The following is a 26440-nucleotide window of genomic DNA, read 5'->3' as shown; positions in this document are numbered from 1 at the left end:
TATGTGAATGCTCACAAACTTCAATGACCTGAAGCAACACTGTAAAGAAGAGAGGGCCAAAATTCCTCCAGAACGATGCGAGATACTGATATAGTCATATAGAAAACGCCATATATAATCATATAGAAAACTGTTACTTCCAGTTATTGCTGCCAAAGGTGGTTCTACAAGCTATTTATTTATGGGCTGAATTTAGTTTTGTACACATGGCTTTTCCATTTTGGCTTCATTTTTGTTGAATAAATGATAAAAACGGTGGAATATGTTGTGTGCTGTTCATCTGAAGTTGTATTTACCTTCTAAGGACCAGATTTATTTTATTGGTTAATAATTTATAAAACCATATAATTCAAATAGGGTGTATTTTTTTTTTCTTATGACTGTACAACAGGATAGAATTTTGTTACAAATTGCACCAAACAAATAGAGAACCTGGCTGGCTTGCAACAAAATGTATTTTAGAGATTTTTTGAACCTTCACCTAAAAGTGCTTAGATAAAGGGACATAGCTAAGAGGAGACGTAAAATGGTTTCTAAAAGTAATTTTTCAATTTACAATAATTTTTAGCAAACACACCTCAAGATCAGTTTCTATATAACATATTAATAGAAATCAAATTATCATGTTCACCTCTTCCTCCGCATTATCTGTTGCTTCTGGAATTTCCCAATTAATATGTGCTATATTTTGGTGCTGAATGTTTTCGGCAGTTATATCATCTGGACACTTGATTACTGGAGGTTCAGTGTCTGAAACATATTGTAAGACAGAATGAGTGACAGGCTGAAGGATGGCCAGGTACCACATAACAGAACAGTGTGCATGGACCCTGAGTGGCAGTGCTCAGTGACTGTATGGCTTACTAGTATGGACCTGTACAGCTTCTTTGTGCTGTAGCACAAGATTCGTTGGGTGCAAAAAATTCTCTTCAGAAGCAATGCTTCTTGGAGACAATACCTGAATACATAAGATATGTCTGATAGACCATAACACAAATGTGTGAGGCTTAATATGGAGATAGTCCTCCACTCCATTATAGGTCAGCTCTGACAGCAGACAGTTCCTGAGGCACTGTGGGTGTTCCAGCTGCCAGTCCTAATATTGCTACTCTTGTCAGGGTACTTTTACACTTGCGTTGTTGGATTCCGGCAGGCAGCTCTGTCGTCGGAACTACTCCGGCAATCTGTATGCGAACAAATACCACTTGTAGACAGATCCGGATTCAGATCCATCTCACAAATGCATTGAAATACCGGATCCGTCTCTCCGGTTGTCATCCGGAAAAACGGATCCGGTATTTATCTTTTTCACATTTTTAAAGGTCTGCGCATGCGCAGCCCGCAAAACCGGATCCAGTTTTCTGGAACACTTGGGGCCGGATCTGGCATTAATGCATTTCAAAGGAAAATAATGCCGGATCCGGCATTCCGGCAAGTGTTCCAGAATTTTGGACGGAGAAAATACCACAGCATGCTGCGGTATTTTCTCCGTCCAAAAATCGTACAGTGACTGAACTGAAGACATCCTGATGCATACTGAACGGAATGCTCTCCATTCAGAATGCATTAGGATAAAACTGATCAGTTTTTTCCGGTATTGAGCCCCTAGGACGGAACTCAATACCGGAAAAGTTTAACGCAAGTGTGAAAGTACCCTCACTCTGTTGTTACCTTTGCATACTGCTGTTTGGATATCTTCACTCCATTTGCCATTGGATGTACATTTTATTTCATCCCCGACTCCAGACAAAACAAATCCTTTTTGACATCTCAAATAGCACACTGATCCAAATACAGCAGCCTCTTGTCCACAGGTCAGTGGAAATATCAGAAGGTTTTCAGGCTTGGAAAATGCAGGGCAATAGATTTCTGCAAAACACAAGTCAGTAATTAAATATTATTTGATATATTATGTCTAGTGTTGAGCGAAGTTATCAAAAATACGATTCAGATGATTCGTCAAATTTCACAAAGAAATTTGCTTTGTGTAGCAGGCACAATGATGGGAAATGCGTTGCCCCCTGACATTGAATCCCTCAGATGTTGCGTTCATTGCTGATCTCGGCATCTGAGATTAACATTGAGGGCTTTCAGGGGTTAATCCGGTAAAATAAAAAATACTGACCTTATCCTATTCATCGCGTAGAGGCCGCCGCAGCCATCTTGATTGAAGACACTAGGCACCACGCTGTATCAGCAATCAAGATGGCCGCGGCGGTCTCTTCGCGCACAAATGGATGAGGTGAGTAGAGATTTTTTTCCTGCCATTTCAGGGAAAATTCATTTGTTACCACAAAGCACGAGGAAATTCGGCTTTGCGGTGAATCAAATTTTTCTTGAAGTTCAGATCAAAGTCAATTTGTTTGACTTCGATTCGCTCAACACTAATTTTGTCCATAATATACCCCCCACCACACACACCCTTAGGCATGCTTTCACTCCCTCCATGTCAGTATCCCACAAAGCCTTTCACAGTGTCTACTGTCAGCCTTTGAGTCTTTATTGAATACATTATTGACAAAATGAGACAAGACGAGATTAGTTGTATAACAGATTTGTAGTAATGTCCAACATATTGTGGCAAAAACAAGTCTGACGGTAAAATAAACTATACCAGTACAGATCGGCTCCTTTGCATCCCAGTATGAATTTGCTTGACAAGTAAGTTTAGAACGTCCCTGCACCCGGTATCCATCTTTGCATGTCACAGAACATACAGTTCCATATGAAGTATCACTTGGTGAACAGCTTATTTTGCCATTTTCAATGGGATGAAGTTTTGGACATGTTCGAACTGCATAAGAAAAAAAAAAGCTTGTTCATTGAATGAAAGAATATTTGATGCAGAGTATCTAGAATAAACGGTTTATTTCCAATAATTGCCTTCTTGGACGGCCTGTGCAAAGGTGCTTTATTACGGAGTTAAATGAAGGGCAGCAAAACTCTAGGGTAGGTTGTAATCGCTGTATAAAGTTGATATTAGAGTGCATGTTTAACTCATGGGTAAGAGGATGAAGCCAACTTGAGCTGGGCTCCTACTCCCTCAGTGTAACAGACATTTGGCCATGGCTGACATGAAAATCATACATGAAAATCCTCAGTTTAAAGGGCTACATAATGAGTTTTACTTTATAGCATGCTGTGAACATACAGTGCTCTCATGTTTGGATAGAACAACATACATAATATAGCTGACATGTGGTAGAGTTGCATTTTGCTTTAAGCTTTCTCCCTAAATTCTAGGAAGAATGGATACAAAAATGATGACGAGTGAGCCAACGTGTACCTTACAAGCCATCAACAGATTTCAGCTGGAATAAAACTGCATTTCTTAGTAATTGTAAAAGTGAGCAATTTAATGCTGACATCTACGGAACATAATATGCTTACCACCCATTACATAGAACAGAATGGGAAATACAATCATTTAGTGTTGTGAAGCATCAGTTACGGCCAGTTGCTGTTTTAGTAAATACTACTTATGAAAATGGCTGCTAACAAACTCCACTTAAAATCATCTTGGCAAAGACTTATATCCTGCAGATGTTCCTAAGGGAATTATACAAACAGCTGAAGGCGAAGAGATTGCTTTCTTGCAGTCGTTAAACCCCTATTCATGTGATAGCATGATAAATGACTGTGTTCACATGCTTTGTTCCGGCCTAAATTCTTTGCCAGACTCTCATTCTAAGATGGTGGAGGACCTTTAGTTGTAAAGAATCCCTCCAATTCTAGGTCAGCGAGTTAATTAGAATCAGGTTTTGTTGTTGTGCGCTGACTAAATGCCTGACATTGAGTATTTTGTGGCTACTGTGTCTTCCTAGCAAAATACAAAAGTTTATTCATTGCTATCTTACCTTTGCAGGTGGCTTCTGAGCCGGACCACAGTCCATTTGGTTGACAGAGTCGAATGCTGCTTCCTACTAATTCATACCCTGTCATGCATCGGATTCCACAGGCTGCATCAAAGTGATTGTTGCAGATGTTCTGGATAAAATAGCCATTCTCTGGGGGCAGCAACTCTGGGCAGCGCACCACTATGGTTAGAATACAAGAACAACTGTTATGGGAGAATGATTAGCGTTCCCATTAAATGAGATGAAATCTGAGGCAAGATACCACAAGCTTCGTATGCAGAAGGAAAACGGTTTTAATTTGCAGCTTTGTGTAGTTTCTATGTGTTTCTGTAATTAACGTTGTCAAGAGAGATCACCATAAAGCTGTAAGGAAACCAGACAATACCCTGAAAGATTAAAGGAACAAAGTGGGCAAATGGTGGGTGCCCCAAAGGTATTTCATTGTCCACAGCACAGATGTAAAGTATATCACATGGATTACACAGACACAGATTCGAGTTTAGAGTGTAATACATTAAACCGTATTCAGTGCTGAGATACATCAAAAGCCATCACTTTGTGCACACACTTCAAACATCTCCAGTAACAAGCTGTCTGCATATAGAGCAATTACAAGTGGATGCTTCCCTTTTTTGGGGTACATATTTGCATTATCGTAGTATGTTTTGGTTTAAAAAAATTGATCATGGCAGATCTGTCATCAATGTTTTTTTTAGCATCACCTGTCTTGATCCGTTTTTCTTTCCTTCACTGAGGTCTATGGGAAATGGATTTAAAGAACTGAATGCAACTGTTATGTCCCTACCTGATTTGTATACAGCACTATCAGCATCGATGAGAATGAGACCAGGCCTCCGAGCGCGGTAGCGTTGGCCAATAGGAGGCAGCGCCAGCAAGGCTGGTGCCATGACTTCACAGGTCACATGACTAATGACACCCCAGGTCTCCAAAAGTGAGACCTATTTCAACAGAAAACTACTGGTTACAGTTGCCTGTGAATTGGTCTTCATACCACAGCACTATCAGCGTCGATGAGAATGAGACCGGGCCTCTGAGCGCAGTAGCGTTGGCCAATAGGAGGCAGCGCCAGCAAGGCTGGTGCCATGACTTCACAGGTCACATGACTAATGGCACCCCATGTCACCAGAAGTGAGACCTATTTCAACAGAAAACTACTGGCTACAGTTTCCTGTGAATTGGTCTTCATACCACACTTGGGTCTTCTATTTTGCTAAAGCTTCATCTGGTATTCTGACCTTAGTTTTGGTTCCTGAGCTATGCCTTGCCTGCTGGTTTTCTGATGGATCTTCCTGGTTCTGATCTGGTCATATCTGTATTGTCTCCCTGGTTATTTAACTCTGGCTTGGTTTTGTGAGTACTTCCTTTCTCTATGACTTGTTATCTGATGTGATCCTCTGTATTTGACCTCAGCTTGTTTGACTTGTGTTTTGTTACTTTCTTGATGGTTGCTAGTTCCCTTGGTTAGGTCTCAGCACTTAGTCAGGGACTGCCTCAAAGTTATGGGCTGCTGTTTAGGGTGGATCTTGCAAATAGGTAGGGACAGTGGTTCGGGTGGAGTCCAGGGCTGCACTGTTTCCTATCTTATGTGACAATAACTGCTTGTCAGTTTGCCATCAATTTTCAGGGCTTAAATTTTTTACTGGATCCATGGTGAATTAAGGTATGGTCAAATCTGTGTTGGAGGTTATTGCATGTTGTTGTTGTCCATCATGTGGTGGATCTGGCGCTTCCATAATATTTTCCATTCTTTTCCTGCACTCCTGGTAAATTTGAGAAGCCTTATGGAGGGTTTGTTGCAACCAATATTTGTGAAGAAAAAAAAATTCCATGGCACTCAAATGTAACATGCTTAAATAAGTGACTCTCTTTACTGATGCAATTTTTAGATGAGATCCAGGTATAATGGAATACAGTATAAAGGAAAATACTTCTGCTTTTCCTCTTCAGAGCTAATGTTTAGTTGCTTGCTTAATTGAAGACCAGAACAATGAGATGGTTAACCTTACCTTTGCAGATCTGACCTTCTTCTTCATATCCCTCTTTACATGCACAGTCTTCAACTGATGTGCTCCCTGGTGGTGACGTGTGATTTGGATCAGGACATGGGATACAAGTGCTGACTCCACCTGGTTTACCCTCGGGTTTGTACGTCCCAGATGGACAGGCTGTTCAATGAATTTCACAAAGATACAATCAGTAGTTGAATAGTAGACCTTCCATGAGTACACATAAGTTACATTTATTTATTTTATGCACTTATATAGCGCTACTATATTCCGCAGTGCTACAGACATTAGCATCCAACTGTCCCCAATGGGGCTCACAATCTAAGGTCCCTATCAGTATGTCTTTGGAATCTGTCACCACATACCTGCTAATTGAAATACTGTTTCCCTTATCCTGATCTGAGCATAAGTCATCTGCACTATCTAACTCTGGCAAGAATCAGGGCTGCACTGCGCATGCACCGATTCCCGGTGTATGCGCAGGAACACATTACATCTCCCCTGCCTTTCCCTGTCACTTAAAGCTAGATTGATGGGCGCAGCCTCCAGTGAAAGGAGGTGGAGCCTTTGGTGCAACAAACTGGTTCAACGGTGATCCCCTTATAGCACCAAGTAGGTCATATAATAAAAGCATGAATTTCCCTGGAATTCAGGCACCAATAGGGATGGGAAAACAGCACCTCAATCAACAGACAAGAACAAATTTGACAATTCATTTGAATTACTATGGAGGTATGTGATGACAGATTCCCTTTAATGGAAACCTGTCATGTTGAACATCGTGTTTGAGATGCAGGCAGCGTGCTATAGAGCAGGAAGAGATGAATATATAGTTTAGTAGGAAAAGATTCAGTAAAACCTGTAATTCATTTATTTAAATTCCTGCTCATTCTGGGCTTTGAAGTCAAGGAGGTTGTCCTATCAGTGTTTGACAGCCTTCCCTATATGACTGTGCATACAGAGATAGCTGTCATAATCAGAATAGGTCATCAGTATCAGATTGGTTGGGATCCGACACTTGGTACTCCCACTGATCAGCTGTTTTGGGCAACCACTGGCACTAGAAACTACGTATACAGTGGATGGAAGGCTTTGTCCACTGAGTAGTTATCGGCATTGGTGTACTCCAACTCAGCCCTCATTCAATTAAATGTCAGCTAAGCTTCAGTTCCACATCATGGTCGCAACACAGCGAATGGAATCTGTTTCTGGTTCCTTTCACTGTATACTTTCCAGCACACCATAATGGAAACCTGACAGACCACATTATAGTCAATGAGGTCCTTTCAATACTGTTGCTCTCCAACATCTGACAGATTGGCACATCGATCACTTTCTTTGTTCTTCTCCTATGATACTCTGGGGGTAAAGAACAGAGCTGGATCGCACATCCACAATGCTATGCTTTGATCTAACTCGCTGCTCAGCGCTATATTAAAGTGTACAGCCCTCCATACTGCATGCTGTACAAGAGGCATTAGTGTACATTTTGATCAAAAGGCATAAGCCCACTCACCACGCCAAGGTCACCTCTTTGAGTGGGACCTACTCTGAAAAAGGCGCAGCAACCATGCAGTGACGAGGCGGCACTGCCCTAGTAGGCGGCGGGACCCAGGGGTAAAACAGCACCTCTGCTGTCTGATTATGCCACCCATGGCACTGGGTCCCATCAACCCACCAGCACAGCGCCACAAAAACAAATGCCACCACGCAGTACTGCACCATGTGAACAGTTGTCTAACACAACATGTCCATTACTATCAGAAGCTACAGGTCAATGACCTACAGGTCAATGACCACTATAATACAGCAGAACAACTGAAATGATACCGGACATGTGAACAAGCCCTATTATTGGCTAACCCCCTTTTTTTAAATATTTGGAAAAAATGTGTCAGATCAAGTCTGAGCAGCATTCTTCTTAATGCCAGAGGACCAATGTTATATCATTGATAGAGACTCTTCATAGTGTTTCTGTGCTTATTCTTTTAAGAGCTTATTTGCCTTGATCCTAGTTGTGTTCTGTATAGGTTTTATGATGATTTGATTCTGAATGTGTTATTCATGAAGGTTTACATGTAAATTTTAAATTTTTTTGGAGTGTTTGTCTTATATGTTGATCTTTCCAGTTTTCTAATTAAGCTGTAGTATCGCCTGGCATTGAGGCTTCGCCTCTTGTAACACAGCACCAGCTCAGGGCTTCCTCCTACTGGTAATACTGCATGCAGGGATAATGATTCCTGAAATACTATTTTTGAATTAATTCTTTCGGAAGCCAGGAGCCATTAGCCTGGCAGGCTCAGCCGCAAAACATGCTGCTAGGACTATAAAAATAACAAATTAATCACTTTTCTAGAAATACCAGTAATGCATAATTTTATTCTTTATTTCACAAATGAGGCAAAGATGTGCTTCCTGGACAGTTAAGAAATCTTGCTGTTTTCTGCATTCCAAGTAAGACAAGTGAAAAAAGACTTTGTCTCTGGTTCCTGATCAGAGTGAGAAGAAGAGGGACTGATCGAGCCTTGAATCAATAAATGATATTACATATTTGAGGCTCATGTATTAAGCCAGAATGCAAAACGTATCAGTTAGAATGAGCAATATCAGGTGCTACAACCTAATTCTGCTTTTTTTAGTTACTGTATGCTATTGATGATTATGTGGTTGAATGATAGGCAAATTTGGACCTTATCTGCACATAATGTCATTCTAGCATATTCCAGGACTATCAGGTGGAAATCCCTTTAAAGGGATTCTGTCACCTCGTTTTAGGTTATAGAGATGCTGACATGCACGGCTAGATCGCCGCTAGCATGTCCGCAATATACCGGTCCTATAGGGCTGTGTCCTTTTATTTTGTTTAAAAAATTATTTTAGAGATATGTAAATGAGCCTTGTAAGGAGCCCAAGGGGCTGTACTAACCTTCCTGGTGCCCAGCCACACCCCCGTGGAGGAGCCCAGCACCGCCTATGTCCTCCGAATCCCCTCCTTTCGTCACAGTTAGATTGCCGTAATCTCGCGATGCGCGAGCTCGTGCATGCGCAGTGCCGGTATAGTGTTCCTTCCCTGTGCTGGCATCAGCCTCAGGGAAGGAACTGTGCATGTGCGAGCTCATGCATCGCGAGATTATGGCAATCTAACTGTGAAGAAAGGAGGAGATTTGGAGGATGCAGGCGGTGCTGGGCTCCTTCACAGGGGGGCATGGCTGGGCACCAGGAAGGTTAGTACAGCCCCTTGGGCTCCTTACAAGCTCATTTACATATCTCTAAAAATCATTTTTTAAACAAAATAAAAGGACACAGCCCTATAGGATCAGTATATTGCGGACATGCTAGCGGCGATCTAGCCGTGCATGTCCTCAGCTCTATAACCGAAAACGAGGTGACAGAATCCCTTTAAGGACTTGGCAGACTTCCTAATGATAACAGCTTTCTGGCTCTCGCATAATATTGAACAGTTCCCAATGTACAGTATATTACCTCTTGGCCCATTTCCATGGAGCATTTCCATAGGTGCCCATATACTATGATATATTATTAAGTGAACAACAAAAGAACTCTTGTGTATAACTCTTAGGCTGCACTTAGATGTTTGTGGCTCAACTATGGGTAATGTAGGTGTGACGAATACCACACCTCGTGCCCGCTTGACGTCAACTACGTCGAGCTCATGAGCGCGGTATTGTCCCTGGTTACCAAAAATGTGACATTATGCCCTCCAGAGGAGCAGGTCAGATCCACTTGGTACAGTTTACACACACACCTCCTGTTCACGCGCTCCCAGAGAGGCAAAAAGCTGAGAGAGCCTTTTCACTGCCGCAGTGAAAACAGCGCTGTCTCAGCCTGGGAAATCTGCCACCAGCTTCTCGTTTGATATAAGCCCGGTCCGCTAACGGGATTATATAGGGTGAGAAACCAACCCGCGGTAGCTTATAACTAGGCCAAAACACGGACGTGGGGATTCGTGATCGAGATACAAGATAGCACAAGATTAAATTATATATTTAATCGCCGTAAGGGCACACTAGATTTAACACAATATACACAGAGAATAAATACAGTGGTCTGAGGTTACAGATACAGATTATATGGGTACAACAGGGTATGGGTACAGCAGTGTAAAAGTCAGTTACCGGGTAAATGAAAGTCCCTTTTGGTGGTGAGGTGTTCTTTGCTGCAGTCCACATGAAGGGCCGTGATCTGAGCAAGTTCCTGGGTCCCTCTAAACACATTACACAATGTGACCCTTCTTCAGAGAAAGACCCCGCCCTCTGGGTCTGTGAAGGTTCTCAATAATCCAGGTCATGGTATATCTGTAAAGAATAAATCAAGGCAACTGGACTTACTGTAGATTTATTGAAAACTTTTCACTCGTTCTTCCAACGAGCTTTCTCAATTCTGAGTGACTGTACAAGAATTCTCTGGGAATAAATATTTATTCCCAGAGAATTCTTGTACAGTCACTCAGAATTGAGAAAGCTCGTTGGAAGAACGAGTGAAAAGTTTTCAAGAAATCTACAGTAAGTCCAGTTGCCTTGATTTATTCTTTACAGATACCCCGCCCTCTGGCTTGCATGGGCTTTTTAACATGTAGGTGGCCCCTCCCGGCCTCAGGGAGGGGTCCACTAACCCTCTTCTGGGCTGGCAGCAATTGACCCTCAAAACCCTTTAGGGTTCATAGCTCCAGACCAGAGGGTCACAGGGAGATGGTTCTGGGACCAACGGACCTGCCTGGGTTCCGGCTACAAGTAGAGTCCAAACTTGTTACCATTATGGGGTTTCTATGGGGAGATATGGATATCTCCCTTACCTAACCTCGCCCCATTAAGCAAAGACCATGGGCACGTACATCGTGGCCACCGGGACACAAATATGTATCCGGCAATTCATAATTCCTTATGAAAGGTAGGTGCCAACATGTCTAGGAGGTATCATTGATCCTGGGCAAGGGCTGATACTTCCTGCTGGGGGTTTTCCTGCAGGATTTAGCTTGGCTCCAAATTGGTTGACTGAGGTGTGACCTTCTCCACCTGGGGCCTCCTTGAAGCCTTGACCCCTGGGGCTTTCTTCCTTGCCAGCTAACACTCAGATGGCTGGGGGGTGGAAACTTATTTTGCATGTACACTGATGAACAGGCCAAGAGGTGAATCAAATGACAGCCAGGGCTGGGGATTTGAAGCAGGGCCCTCTTGTGCAGTTCACTACCTCTGTTATCTGTCAGCAAATGAGGGTGTGAGGACATGGCTGACAGTAAATATTAATCCATATTCCTCACAGCAGGCATCCTGCATCTCTACTTGCCGTGGTTTCAAGTTGCAAGTTCAGGTTCAGCACAGCAATTATCCAACCCCAAGTGCTTCACTCACTTCAATACTGTTCATTATTTTTCCATAATGTCCTATATGGTGGTTTTGACTAAGGGAGAGTTAGGCAGCAGAATATCCTGTTTTCTCCATGTGCAGTGTGTCCTATTAGCTTAAGGGGAGCTAAGAATTAACGTTGAATGTCAGTGCCTCACCTGCATGCACTACCGTGATATGGTGCTCACTCCAAGGGCAACACCCCAAGCCCAAAAAAGTAGACAAAAGTAGTTAGAATTGAAAGTTGGAGGGCACCCAATTACCAGGAGGTCAAATGGACATTGACACCTTCATTCAGATAAAAACCTTATTTATTAATATATAATAAAATATATGAAAATGGCAATAGCGATAGATACTGAGCGTTCTTAGCAAAACACCAGACTGTAGTCTAGATAGTACTAATACTAATAAATTGTTCCATAATCAAGACCAAAGCACACTTAAGTTCGCAGCCTTAGAAAAAATTAGGAGGTCTTGGTAACTCTTGGTAACTGTTTCAAAAATGTCCAGAGCAGAGGCAAGAAAGATCTATGAATTTGATACATTGGCCCCCACGGGACTTAATGCAGAGATGGAATTGTTCAGCTTTTTATGAATTTAATTTTATTTGACGGGGCGGATGCCGATGGGGGGATGGGAGGTCGGGGCCAGGCTGTCTACCAGCGTCCCGACCTCTCCTTCCACATCGGCCTCCGTTCCTATACGACCATCAACCTTCCATATTCACATTTTTCCTTTATGTGTATGTATCTTTCTTATATATTTAGTGTATTTATGTAACTTCTACTTTTTTATGACATTTTTTATGAATTTTCAAGTGTTATATTTTATCTTTTTCCATTCACCATTTTAATGGGTTTTATAACATTATTGAGATATGAGAAAGCTAGTAACAATATGGCCTTATAACGGATACGATCAGTTTATGCATATCAATCAATTAATTATTCACATCAGGGATGTAATATCCCTAAAAGCCTTGTTCTTGCAGTTAACACTGTAATAGACATGACATTTAGGGGACAGGTTTAGCATCACAGTCACAATTATTTGTTTGCTTTTAATATACAATATATTTTGCATTATTTACCCAGTTATAATTTTTTTATGTATTTTATAATTTTTTACTATTTTTGTATATACAGTACAGACCAAAAGTTTGGACACACCTCAAAGAGTTTTCTTTATTTTCATGACTATGAAAATTGTAGATTCACACTGAAGGCATCAAAACTATGAATTAACACATGTGGAATTATATACATAACAAACAAGTGTGAAACAACTGAAAATATGTCATATTCTAGGTTCTTCAAAGTAGCCACCTTTTGCTTTGATTACTGCTTTGCACACTCTTGGCATTCTCTTGATGAGCTTCAAGAGGTAGTCCCCTGAAATGGTTTTCACTTCACAGGTGTGCCCTGTCAGGTTTAATAAGTGGGATTTCTTGCCTTATAAATGGGTTTGGGACCATCAGTGGCGTTGAGGAGAAGTCAGATGGATACACAGCTGATAGTCCTACTGAATAGACTGTTAGAATTTGTATTATGGCAAGAAAAAAGCAGCTAAGTAAAGAAAAACTAGTGGCCATCATTACTTTAAGAAATGAAGGTCAGTCAGTCAGCCGAAAAATTGGGAAAACTTTGAAAGTAAGGGCTATTTGACCATGAAGGAGAGTGATGGGGTGCTACGCCAGATGACCTGGCCTCCACAGTCACCGGACCTGAATTCAATCGAGATGGTTTGGGGTGAGCTGAACCACAGAGTGAAGGCAAAAGGGCCAACAAGTGCTAAGCATCTCTGGGAACTCCTTCAAGACTGTTGGAAGACCATTTCAGGGGACTACCTCTTGAAGCTCATCAAGAGAATGCCAAGAGTGTTCAAAGCAGTAATCAAAGCAAAAGGTGGCTACTTTGAAGAACCTAGAATATTACATATTTTCAGTTGTTTCACACTTGTTTGTTATGTATATAATTCCACATGTGTTAATTCATAGTTTTGATGCCTTCATAGTCATGAAAATAAAGAAAACTCTTTGAATGAGAAGGTGTGTCCAAACTTTTGGTCTGTACTGTATATATAATTATTTTATATATATATATCTTTCATACATATACTTCTATATATTTGGTACTATATTTTTGGATTAACTCCTGGATGTAACATATATTATTATTATTATTATTATTATTTCTGATCAACTTCTGGATGTATTATGTATAATTTTTTGATCAACCTCTGGATGCAATACATGGACTAATAGAATATATGGCCATTACCTTTTCCATTTATTTCTTATATGTCCACCTATATGGAATCCATATCGCATTATAACCGCATGAGAGACGCATAGTCCATATGCAATGAGTTTGCAATTTAAATACCGGCCAATCTATTGGAATCCACTGTAAAGCCACTGAGGAAGAAGGTAGCCCAACCTTCGAAACGCGTCTGGCGTGGACGGATAGGACACTAACTCTGGCAGAAAACCGGCAGAACTAGATTCTCAATAATATGATTGTTATCTAGGAAAAAGCGCTTTTTCATTGAAAAATACCAGATCTACTGGCCACAGTCTGGGAACTCACGGACAGCAGAAAACCAGCTGGAATAATTAAATCAGCTGTCCGGAGCAGGGTGAAAACGCCCATTACAGACGAACTGAGACTCTGCCTAGGATTCAAACAGAGCGAAAGCTGTGAACCAGGACGGCTCTGGACAATTGCGACTAATACTGAGAGCGGACCACAGTGTCTAGATACACTAGCAAGGTACCTCTTTATTTCACACAGGAGGTAAGCCGCTTTTACAGTTTCGCTACAGACCGGATTACAGCATCAAGCGTGAGTACTATCATAAATAGCTATTATTGCTTGAATCTATAGTGGACTGTGGTAAGTGACCATTACTGGCGCAAATACCGACACTTACTGGTCGCTACACCAGCTACTATTGCTTAAATCGATGGTTGACTGCGGAAGGTGATTACTATTGGAGCAAATACTGACATTCAGAGACATCTGCTGCTGTTGTGGAATCACTACTATATTCACGTTGAATATCACCTACTAGCAACACCTTACAGTTTAAATTGACTTTTCCTTTTGTGCACAATTTTCAAGTGATCACTAATATTTTTTCTGACTATATTCTTAAGATTTGTCACTATATATATCTCTTCATATTTTTTCTTGTGAGATACATCACCTAAAAGCAACATTGGCAGACGCCTATTGAATATTTATCCAAAGTACTCTACCATTACAATCAGAGGTTGTTTTATCAGCAGCGGACTATTAATCCTATCCCTAATGGTTTTTCAACAGCGGCTATTTATATGTATTAGATATTTAGCTAGGCCTATTTTAGATAATTCATTTATTGTCTATATTTTATGAAACTGTTACTATATGCAAGTAATGCTATTGTGAATTAACGCTATTGTGAATAAATTTATCACCCGGTGGTTCCGGATATTAGAGTGCCCATCTTTACTTTTACATTATTATACGGTGCTTGGAGTGCGACTTCAGATAGGTGCACCTGACCGTCCCAAATCAGGAGGCAGAGCCGTCCTATATATTTTGACAATATATTATATCTCTCTGAGCCCTCTCCTCCCCCGGAATGTTATTAAAAGGTACGAACATTAGTATACTGTCTACCACTGAGGAAGGGACCGTAGTCCCGAAACGCGTTTGGTGTCAAAAGACAGTATACGAATTCAAGCCAGTACATATCAGATGGACTTATTGCTAATTTGAAACATTGGAATACACCAGGGTAGCTACCTGACCATAATTGAGGATGAGTATCCCTGAATCATATTAATTCTTAGCTCCGAATTAAAAGTTAGAGCTTTCAAAGGTGAGGGAAGCTTTTCACACACTTGGTAATGATATAAGGGAGGTTGCATCGACTGTTTCATTCTCTGCAGTTTTGCCTGTGCATAACCTTCAGCATGATAGGCAGATGTGCATTAAGGAATTCATTGTATGGCTTGGTGAATGGTGTCTGAACCAAGGGTTTGGCTTTGTGTCTCATGTTAGCTCTAGTTGGAATGGAAAAGAACTGTACAAGGAAGATGGTTTGCATCTTTCTCTCAGTGAACAGTTCAAAGTATTTGCTAAGAAGCATTTAAATTTGGAAAGGGGAGCAAAAGAGTAGTAATCCATCAGTCCGATTGCCCCCCGGAACAATGCAAGAAGATGCCAGTAGCACATAGGTTAAGAAATGACAAGCTCAGAGTCTTGTCTACAAATGCTTGCAGTTTAGGGAATGAGATCAATGAACTTAAGTCTATAATGGCATCTGAAAATATAGATTTAGTGGCTGTTACTGAGACATGGTTTAATGAGAGTAATGACTAGTATATAACAATACCAGGGTTCTCTGTATATAGGAAAGGCAAGAAAGGGGGAGGGGTGGCCCTGTATGTGAAAGATAGCATAAAATCTAATCTTAAACAAGTTAGCAAGACCAATTTAGAGCATTTTGGGTTATGTTGCAGCTTGATAATCATAAGGTAACTTGTGCAGTTGTGATATACAGACCACCTGGCCAAGTCAAAGAATTAGATGATCTACTACTTGAGGAAATGGCTAAAATGACATTGAGAGGGGAAGTTATCATTATGGGAGACTTTAATCTTCCTGATGTACACTGGAAAACTAAAATAGCTAGTTCTGCCAGGAGTACAGATATTCTAAATTCCCTACTGGGATTATCTCTACAGCAAGTAATACAAGAGCCAACCCGGAAGGAGGCCATTTTAGATTTAGTATTTACAAATGGGAAGTTGGTATCTGATATTACTGTGGGGGGAAGCTTGGGATATATTGATCACCAGTCAGTGTGGTTTACTATAAGTAAAGTGACTTAGTCACAGCACACAAAAACAAAAGTTTTAGATTCTGGAAAAACTGACTTTTCTAAAATTAGATTAGTGGTATACGAGTCCCTATCAGACTGGAACAGTTTAAATGGAGTCCAGGAGCAATGGAACTACTTAAAAGTGGCACTATTGAAGACAACAGATAATTGCATTAGGCTTGTCAGTAAAAGCAAAAAAAGGCAAAGAGACCACTGTGGTACTCAGCAGAAGCGGCCAAAATCATTAAAAACAAAAAGATAGCATTTAGTAATTATAAAAAAAAAAAAAAAAAGAGGATGACAGGGAAATTTATAAGATTAGGCAGAGAGAGGCCAAGCAAGTTATAACAGCTTCTAAAGCACAGGCAGAAGAGAAATTAGCTCAGTCAGTGAAAAAAGGTGATAAGACATTCTTCAGATACATAAATGAAAAAAGGAAATTAAAACAAGGAATTACCTAATTACAAACAAAAGAAGTAAGGTATATGGAAGAAGATAAAGAACTAGCTGACTGCCTCAATGAATACTTCTGTTCAGTTTTTACAAAGGAAAAGGACCTCAGTTAGGGAGGAAGACTAATGAATCTTTTGATGCATGTGTCTTTACAGAGGAAGAGGTTCTAAGTCAGCTGTCTAAAATTAATATGAATAAGTCACAGGGGCCTTATGGGATACACCCAAAGCTATTAAAAGAGCTTAGCGGTGTACTAGCAAAACCAGTAACAGATTTATTTAACCAATCACTGGTAACAGGAGTCGTCCCAAAAGATTGGAAATTAGCAAATGTTGTGCCCATTCACAAGATAGGTAGTAGGGAGGAATCGGGCAACTATAGGCCAGTAAGCCTGACATCAATAGTGGGGAAATTAATGGAAACCATACTTAAGGAGAGGATTGTGGAACATCTAAAATCCCATGGATTGGAAGATGAAAAACAGCATGGGTTTACTTCAGGGAGATCATGTCAAACTAATCTTATTGATTTGTTTGATTGGGTGACTAAAATAATAGATGGTGGAGGTGCAGTAGACATCGCTTATCTAGACTTTAGTAAGGCTTTTGATACTGTCCCACATAGAAGGCTTATCAATAAACTGCAGTCTTTGAGCTTGGACTCCCATATTGTTGAATAGTTTGAGCAGTGGCTGAGGGACAGACAACAGAGGGTTGTAGTCAATGGAGTATATTCAGACCATGGTCTTGTTACCAGTGGGGTACCTCAGGGATCTGTTCTGGGACCCATATTGTTTAATATCTTTATCAGCGAAATTGCAGAAGGCCTCGATGGTAAGGTGTGTCTTTTTGCTGATGACACAAAGATTTGTAACAGGGTTGATGTTCCTGGAGGGATACACCAAATGGAAAAGGATTTTGGAAAACTAGAGGAATGGTCAGAAATCTGGAAAGTAAAATATAATGTTGATAAGTGCAAGATAATGCACCTGAGGTGTAAAAACCTAAGAGCAGAATATAAAATCAGTGATACAGTCCTAACCTCAGTATCTGAGGAAAGGGATTTAGGGGTCATTATTTCAGAAGACTTAAAGGTAGGCAGACATCGACATAGAGCAGCAGGAAATGCTAGCAGAATGCTTGGGTGTATAGGGAGAGGCATTACCAGTAGACAGAGGGAGGTGCTCATGCCGCTTTACAGAGCACTAGTGAGACCTCATTTTGAGTATTGTGCGCAGTACTAGAGACCATATCTCCAGAAGGATATTGATACTCTGGAGACAGTTCAGAGAAGAGCTACTAAACTAGTACATGGATTGCAGGATAAAACTTACCAGGAAAGATTAAAGGACCTTAACATGTATAGCTTGTAAGAAAGATGAGACAGAGGGGATATGATAGAAACTTTTAAATACATAAAGGGAATCAACAAGGTAAAAGAGGAGATAATATTTAAAAGAAGAAAAACTGCTACAAGAGGACATAGTTTTAAATTAGAGGGGCAAAGGTTTAAAAGTAATATCAGGAAGTATTACTTTACTGAGAGAGTAGTGGATGCATGGAATAGCCTTCCTGCAGAAGTGGTAGCTGCAAATACAATGAAGGAGTTTAAGCATGCATGGGATAGGCATAAGGCTATCCTTCATATAAGATAGGGCCAGGGACTATTCATAGTATTCAGTATATTGGGCAGACGAGATGGGCCAAATGGTTCTTATCTGCAACACATTCTATGTTTCTATGTTTCTATGTTACTTTCACACTAACGTTTAAGTTTTCCGGTATTGAGATCCGTCTTATGGGCTCAATACCAGAAAAAAACACTTCCATTTTGTCCCCATTCATTGTCAATGGGGACAAAACTGAACTGAACAGAACGGAGTGCTCCAAAATGCATTCCGTTCCGTTTAGTTGCGTTCCCAGACCGGAGAGCAAACCGCAACATGCTGCGGTTTGCTTTCCGTCCTGGGATGTAGAGCAAGACGGATCCGGCTTGACCCCCAATGCAAGTCAATGGGGAGGGATCTGTTTTCTCTGTCACAATCTGACACAATAGAAAACAGATCCGTCCCCCATTGACTTTCAATGGAGTTAATGACGGATCCATCTTGGCAATGTTAAAGATAACACAACCGGATCCATTCATAACGGATGCAGATGGTTGTATTACCAGTAACGGAAGCGTTTTTGCTAAACCCTGCCGGATCCAGCAAAAATGCTAGTGTGTAAGTAGCCTTAGCTGGGAAACTTATTAGACACAATATAGACCCCATTAATAGACACATTAAATATCAGTTGCTCCTGTGAAGGTGCTTCATAGTAAAGTACAAATAAGATTTCAAACATCAATTGTTTTGCCACTGAATCACTCTAAAGAATTTACATTAAATGTTCTAAAATATCTAATCTTACAAAATATGTAGCATTCTTATCGGCATAGGGTAATTCTAGACACATTATGTTGATTTAAAACTCCAGTAACAATTACAGTGTAAGACAGTTTCACTGATAATAAGCTATGTGTATGCACAGAGCTACTTCAGCATTAGAGGGCGGTTTTATATGAATCTTTATATGATTTTAAAAAGAGTTAATGGGGAAATATACCAGTAAGTGTTTTCTAAATCTAAGTTTCATTAGACTACTCACATAAAAAAAACATATATCTAACAAAAATTTGAAAGTCAGACAGTTTGTATAGAATTTAAGCACAGTTTATAGGAGTCTTTTGGGAATAGATATGAAAATGAAGAATCGGATTAGCATGAACTTATGTCATATACAGAGGAAAACAGTAGCATGGGGACTATCTGTTACAGTGATGGGCAGGGACGCTGCTTCTGAAAACACCTGGGGTAACTTGGGTGGACTGTAGGGGATTTGTTATGTTACTTATATAAGGACAGGGCTCTTTATACATTGTGCAAAGCATGGCGTGAAAATAACAAACCTCTAATAAATAACAGCACCATAACATTACCAATTATTACCACCACATACCAGGACTGAGCAGCTGCAGAGCAAACAAAAAATTCAATAACTCACAGTTGACATCTTCTAATCTTAAATGTAATCATTCATTTACCGTATTTTTTCTATCTTAGTGATTACGAATCAGTTTTTCCTAAACTGATGGCTGCACGTGTTACAAAGTGAGAGTAAGAAGCCCGGGAACGCGAGATTACCCATAATACCGTGCAGTCAGCCAACTTGCAGATAGCCATCCCCTGCGATGTCACAGCCCATCATCCCACGCTGTCTCCACCATTTCAGTGTGAGCTGCACATAGGGAAAGATGTGACAGGTGCTCATCCACTAGGGACAGTGTTGCTGAAAACTGGTTTAAAAAAGAATATTGGAGACGGAGAGTGCAGGAAGACTGTTTTGAGACTGTAGGGAGACTGCAGGGTGAGTTTATTGCCATTTGCATGACGTTCTACAGCACCCACAGTTAATCCATTACTTTACTCATACAGTTAGTAGGGGGGATTTATCTAAACTGGTATAAAGGACAAACAGCTTAGTTGTCCATAGCAGCCAATCAGATTCCATTTTTCATTTTGCAGAGCTCCTTTGGAAAAAGAAAGGTGGAATCTGATTGGTTGCTAAGGGAAACTAAGCCAGTTTTCCTTCCCCCAGTGCTCCTCATTATATACGGCAGGTAATATATCGCTGTTTGCAACACGTTCTACTGCACCGACATTGAGAGTTAATCCGTTATGTTAGCGAAACTGTTAAGTTCCATCCGTATTCCAGGATTTTGTAATATTTTTACCTGTTCAACTATTCAATGGAGCGAAATTTATCATAGCAAATGCATTCTGTTAGATGTTGCATTACAAAGTATCAGTACTAGGCCACGGTTAAAGGAAATCTGTCACCAGGATAATTGCTATTGAAGTAAAGCCAGAGCCTAATAGCACTTAGTACCTTATTTCCAAATGTGCCTTTGTTTCAGCAATAGATGTTTTCTAACTTCTGAAAATCCAGTTTATTTGGTATGCAAATAGTGCCCAGAGGGGCGTCACTTTTGCAGGAAGGAGACCAGGCTTTTTTTTATTTTTTATGGGGTTCATTATGTGGTTTATATGATATGTTGTTTATTTATCAGGTTGCTACGATTATGGTGATACCACATTTATATAGTTTTTTTTTCCTGTTTTACTACTTTTGCATTATAAAATCACTTTTTATAAAAAATCTGTTATATTTTGCATTGCCATATACTACATCCATAACACTTCTATTTCTGTGCCAATGTAGATGTCTGAGGGCTTGTCATTTGCAGGAAAGCCTTATATTGGCACCACTTTGGAGTACATAAAACTTTTTGAGGACTTGATATTATGTTTTTGGGAGATGAGGTGGCAAAAAAAAGATGTTTTGGTGTAATTTTTATATATTTTTGTTACCACATGATATTTTTATAAAGTTGATAGTGACACGGCAATACCAAATATGTCTATTTTTTTCAGTCGATGGTCTTGTGTGAGGGATCATTTTGTGCTGGATGAGGTGACATTTTAATTTGTCTGAATGACGTTGTTTTGGCTGAAAGCACATGGATTTCTGCAAACCTCTTTCAGTCACAGAAATGTTTTGCAACAAAATCTGCTTCGTGTGAAGCACTCTTATCCTCTGGGTACTACTCATAGGTTAATTGACTTCAAATAAACATGTATAGAGTAGTGTTGAGCGCAAATATTCAAATCGCGAATTTTAATCGTGAATATCGGCACTTCAAGAATTCGCGAATATTTAGGATTTATCGCAAATTTATCGCGAATATATTACATTGCTGATTTTCACAATCAAGTAAACAATGACTGCGATCACGAATTCTCAAATTTGCGAATTTATGGCAAATATTCGGCCAAAAATTCACGAAATATCACGAATTCGAATATTGCTTATGCCGCTCATCACTAGTATAGAGCAGGGATGCCCAACCTGCGGCCCTCCAGCTGTTGTAAAACTACAACTCCCAGTATGCCTGGACAGCCTACAGCTATTAGGGCATGCTGAGAGTTGTCGTTTTGCAACAGCTGGTGGGCCGCAGGTTGAGCATCCCTGGTCTAGAGCAATCAGACAACACTTTCAATAAAAGTTCTCATAATGTACATATGTTGTAGAAAAAGTTAGTGAAACCTTTGGAATGATCTGTATTGTTGCATTGATAAAATGTGGTTTAAATCTCAATTAGGGTTCATTCATCCAACACTTCCAATCCACATTTTTTCTAGATCACACAGAGACCTATTAATTTCTATGATGCTGCAAAAATGTCGGATAGCACATCTCAGCGATTCTAACTTATACTATACGTTTAACAGTTAGGGTGTTTTGATATGTTTGTGTTTGTTTTATGTAAAGAGGTATCCATTTTTTATGACAACTTTTCTTTTTTAAGAAAAAAAGAAAGGGGAGGATATAAAATTCCTTGAGCAGATACATTTTAATGGACAGAAATGTAATGCTTTACATTTCCATCTATCATCCATAGACTATAAATAGAGATGTGCGAATTTTTTTAAAATTTGATTCGCCAGTTCGCCATTTTTTTTTCAAAAAATTTGGTTCGATCTGAATAAATTTGCAGCAAATTACGTTTAAAAAATTGCTATTTCCTGGCTGCAGAGAGCCTTTATAGTGGTCTAGGACACTGTGCCTTGCAGTAACACGCATAAGGAGTCTGCTTTGGTAGTGAAATAATTCTGTGAGTCTGTATGACATGCAGATGACATGCGTCACACTTAGAATCACTGCACACTTCACTTACTTGGGCAGTCACGGGGCCAAAACTGACAAAATAACTCACGTATGAACTCAGCCTTACAGGTCAATGTTAGCGCCAAGAAGAAGCACACTCCTTTTACACTGTCATCAGCTGATTCCACATAGATGTCTACAGACCCTGTTCCATTAAACGCTTATACAAGTAGAGCCCCCCGACAGAGTGGAGAGGGTATCAGCAGTAAGTTTGTGTCGACGTCACAGATTAATTTGCCCTTCCTCTGATCTGTCACAACATTAACCCACAAAAAACGGATCCTGTCTATGGAGCATCAGCCTTCACTCGGTCAGCATTTGGTCAATAATTTATCAGTATTGCTAATGCCAAAAGTGGATCCAGAGATGACACGTGAACGGAATAGTTGCATGTCTTCTGTGTTTTGTACCCACTACTGCTTTTGGCTACCAAATCACAAGCCATTTCTGATCGGACCATACAGGCCTTAAAGCTGCTACACAGACAGGATCCATTGTGCGCCTCATTTTTCCTTCCTTCTGACAAATCAGATGACGGGTTGAATAAATTATGATCTCAGCCAAGCCCAAAAGGCTAAATAGTCGCCCAGTCATGATGTGTGGAGGGTGGGAACAGCATGAGAAGTCCACAGAGTAGCCCTATGACATAGTGGTGAGGTGGAAGCATCATGAGGAGACCACAGAGTCTGGAGGTGGCGGTAGCACCAGAAGGCCACAGAGTGGCAGAATGATAGAGTGTGGAGGTGGCAGCAGCATGAGGAGGCCACAGAGTGGACCAATGACAGAGTCTGGAAGTGGCAGCAGCATCAGGAGGCCACAGAGTGGCACAATAACAGAGTGTGGAGGTGGCGGCAGCATCAGGAGGTCGCAGAGTGGCAAGGTGACATAAAATGGAGGTAGGAGCACCATAAGGAGGCCACACAGTGGCACAATGACAGAGTCTGGAGGTGGTGGCAGCATAAGGAGACCACAGAGTGGCCCAATGACAGAGTCTGGAAGTGGCAGCAGCATCAGGAGGCCACAGAGTGACACAATGACAGAGTGTGGAGGTGGCAGCAGCATGAGGAGACTGCAGAGTGGCCCAGTGACAGAGTGTGAAGGTGACAGCAGCATGAGTAGGCCACAGAGTGGCACGACAGCAAAGTGTGGAGGTGTCAGCAGCATGAGTAGACCAGAGTAGCATGGCAACGAGAGATTGTGGAGGTGTCAGCAGCATGAGGAGGCCACAGAGTGGCACGATGACGAGAGATTGTGGAGGTGGCAGCAGCATGAGGAGACCACAGAGTGGCACAACCGCAAAGTGTGGAGGTGGCAGCAGCATGAGGAGGCCACAGAGTGGCACAAAAACAGAATGTGGAGGTGGCAGCAGCAGCACTATCAGGAGGAGGCCACAGAGTGGCGCAATGACAGAATGTGGAGGTGGCATCAGTATGAGAAAGCCACAGAGTGGCACAATGACAGAGTCAGGAGGTGGCAGCAGCATCAGGAGGCCACAGAGTGGCACAATGACAGAAGGTGGAGGTGGCAGCAGCATCAGAAGGTTGCAGAGTGGCAAGGTGACATAGAGTGGAGGTAGGAGCAGCATGAGGAGGTCACAGAGTGGCACAATGAGAGAATCTGGAGGTGGCAGCAGCATGAGGATACCACAGAGTGGCCCAATGACAGAGTGTGGAAGTGGCAGCAGCATGAGGAGGCCACAGAGTGGCACAATGACAGAGTGTGTAAGTGGCAGCAGCATGAGGAGACCAGAGAGTGGACCAATGACAGAGTATGGAAGTGGCAGCAGCATCAGGAGGCCACAAAGTGGCACAATAACAGAGTGTGTAGGTGGCGGCAGCATCAGGAGGTCGCACAGTGGCAAGGTGACATAAAGTGGAGGTAGGCGCAGCATAAGGAGGCCACAGAGTGGCACAATGACAGAGTCTGGAGGTGGTGACAGCATGAGGAGGCCACAGAGTGGCACAACGGCAAAGTGTGGAGGTGTCAGCAGCATGAGGAGACCAGAGTAGCACGACAACGAGAGATTGTGGAGGTGTCAGCAGCATGAGGAGGCCGCAGAGTTGCCCAATGACAGAGTCTGGAAGTGGTAGCAGCATCAAGGGACCACAGAGTGGCACAATGACAGAGTGTGGAGGTGGCAGCAGCATGAGGAGACTGCAGAGTGGCCCAGTGACAGAGTGTGAAGGTGACAGCAGCATGAGGAGGCCACAGAGTGGCACGACGGCAAAGTGTGGAGGTGTCAGCAGCATGAGTAGACCAGAGTAGCGTGACGACGAGAGATGGTGGAGGTGTCAGCAGCATGAGGAGGCCACAGAGTGGCACGACGACAAAGTGTGGAGGTGTCAGAAGCGTGAGGAGACCAGAGTAGACCAATGACGAGAGATTGTGGAGGTGTAAGCAGCATGAGGAGGCCACAGAGTAGCACGATGACGAGAGATTGTGGAGGTGGCAGCAGCATGAGGAGACCACAGAGTGGCACAACAACAGAGTGTGGAGGTGGCGGCAGCAGCATCAGGAGGAGGCCACAGAGTGGCGCAATGACAGAGTGTGGAGGTGGCATCAGTATGAGGAAGCCACAGAGTGGGACAATGACAGAGTCTGGAGGTGGCAGCAGCATAAGGAGACCACAGAGTGGCCCAATTACAGAGTCTGGAGGTGTCAGCAGCATCAGGAGGCCACAGAGTGGCACAATGACAGAAGGTGGAGGTGGCAGCAGCATCAGAAGGTCGCAGAGTGGCAAGGTGACATAGAGTGGAGGTAGGAGCAGCATGAGGAGGCCACAGAGTGGCACAATGACAGAATCTGGAGGTGGCAACAGGATGAGGAGATCACAGAGTGGCCCAATGACAGAGTCTGGAAGTGGCAGCAGCATGAGGAGGCCACAGAGTGGCACAATGACAGAGTGTGGATGTGGCAGCAGCATGAGGAGACCACAGAGTGGACCAATAACAGAGTCTGGAAGTGGCAGCAGCATCAGGAGGCCATAGGGTGGCACAATAACAGAGTGTGGAGGTGGCGGCAGTATCAGGAGGTCGCAGAGTGGCAAGGTGACATAAAGTGGAGGTGGTGGCAGCATGAGGAGGCCACAGAGTGGCACAACGGCAAAGTGTGGAGGTGTCAGCAGCATGAGGAGACCAGAGTAGCACGACAACGAGAGATTGTGGAGGTGTCAGCAGCATGAGGAGGCCACAGAGTGGCCCAATGACAGAGTCTGGAAATGGCGGCAGCATCAGGAGGCCACAGAGTGGCACAATGACAGTGTGGAGGTGGCAGCAGCATGAGGAGGCCACAGAGTGGCACAACGGCAAAGTGTGGAGGTGTCAGCAGCATGAGGAGACCAGAGTAGCACGACAACGAGAGATTGTGGAGGTGTCAGCAGCATGAGGAGGCCACAGAGTGGCACGATGATGAGAGATTGTGGAGGTGGCATCAGCAAGAGGAGACCACAGAGTGGCACAACCACAAAGTGTGGAGGTGTCAGTAGCATGAGGAGACCAGAGTAGACTAATGAAGAGAGATTGTAGAGGTGTAAGCAGCATGAGGAGGCCACAGAGTAGCACGATGATGAGAGATTGTGGAGGTGGCATCAGCATGAGGAGACCACAGAGTGGCACAACCACAAAGTGTGGAGGTGGCAGCAGCATGAGGAGGCCACAGAGTGGCACTAAAACAAAGAGTGGAGGTGGTGGCAGCATCAGGAGGAGGCTACAGAGTGGCACAATGACAGAGTGTGGAAGTGGCAGCAGCATGAGGAGGCCACAGAGTGGCACAATGACAGAGTGTGTAAGTGGCAGCAGCATGAGGAGACCAGAGAGTGGACCAATGACAGAGTATGGAAGTGGCAGCAGCATCAGGAGGCCACAAAGTGGCACAATAACAGAGTGTGTAGGTGGCGGCAGCATCAGGAGGTCGCACAGTGGCAAGGTGACATAAAGTGGAGGTAGGCGCAGCATAAGGAGGCCACAGAGTGGCACAATGACAGAGTCTGGAGGTGGTGACAGCATGAGGAGGCCACAGAGTGGCACAACGGCAAAGTGTGGAGGTGTCAGCAGCATGAGGAGACCAGAGTAGCACGACAACGAGAGATTGTGGAGGTG

General features: G+C 42.3%; 1 protein-coding gene across 5 annotated transcripts in view; it reads right to left on the bottom strand.

The window, feature by feature from the left end:
* Window positions 1–26440, bottom strand: part of SVEP1 (sushi, von Willebrand factor type A, EGF and pentraxin domain containing 1) — a 459579-nt gene that overhangs the window by 316384 nt on the left and 116755 nt on the right. For 4 of the 5 annotated variants that reach the window (XM_040417268.1, XM_040417271.1, XM_040417270.1 and 1 more), the window contains exons 4-8: window positions 5885–6043; window positions 3858–4037; window positions 2615–2794; window positions 1672–1869; window positions 632–750 (exon numbers count right to left, since the gene is read on the bottom strand). In XM_040417268.1, the coding sequence (XP_040273202.1) occupies window positions 632–750; window positions 1672–1869; window positions 2615–2794; window positions 3858–4037; window positions 5885–6043 (836 nt within the window). Of the gene's footprint in view, window positions 1–631; window positions 751–1671; window positions 1870–2614; window positions 2795–3857; window positions 4038–5884; window positions 6044–26440 lie in introns of those variants that run through there. The other variant, XM_040417273.1, reaches the window with a different exon arrangement.

This window comes from Bufo bufo, chromosome 2 (assembly GCF_905171765.1).
Source record: "Bufo bufo chromosome 2, aBufBuf1.1, whole genome shotgun sequence".
Classification (NCBI taxonomy): Eukaryota; Metazoa; Chordata; class Amphibia; order Anura; family Bufonidae; genus Bufo; species Bufo bufo.
Note: the sequence above shows the minus strand (reverse complement) of the source record. Positions and strands in the feature narration are given on the sequence as shown.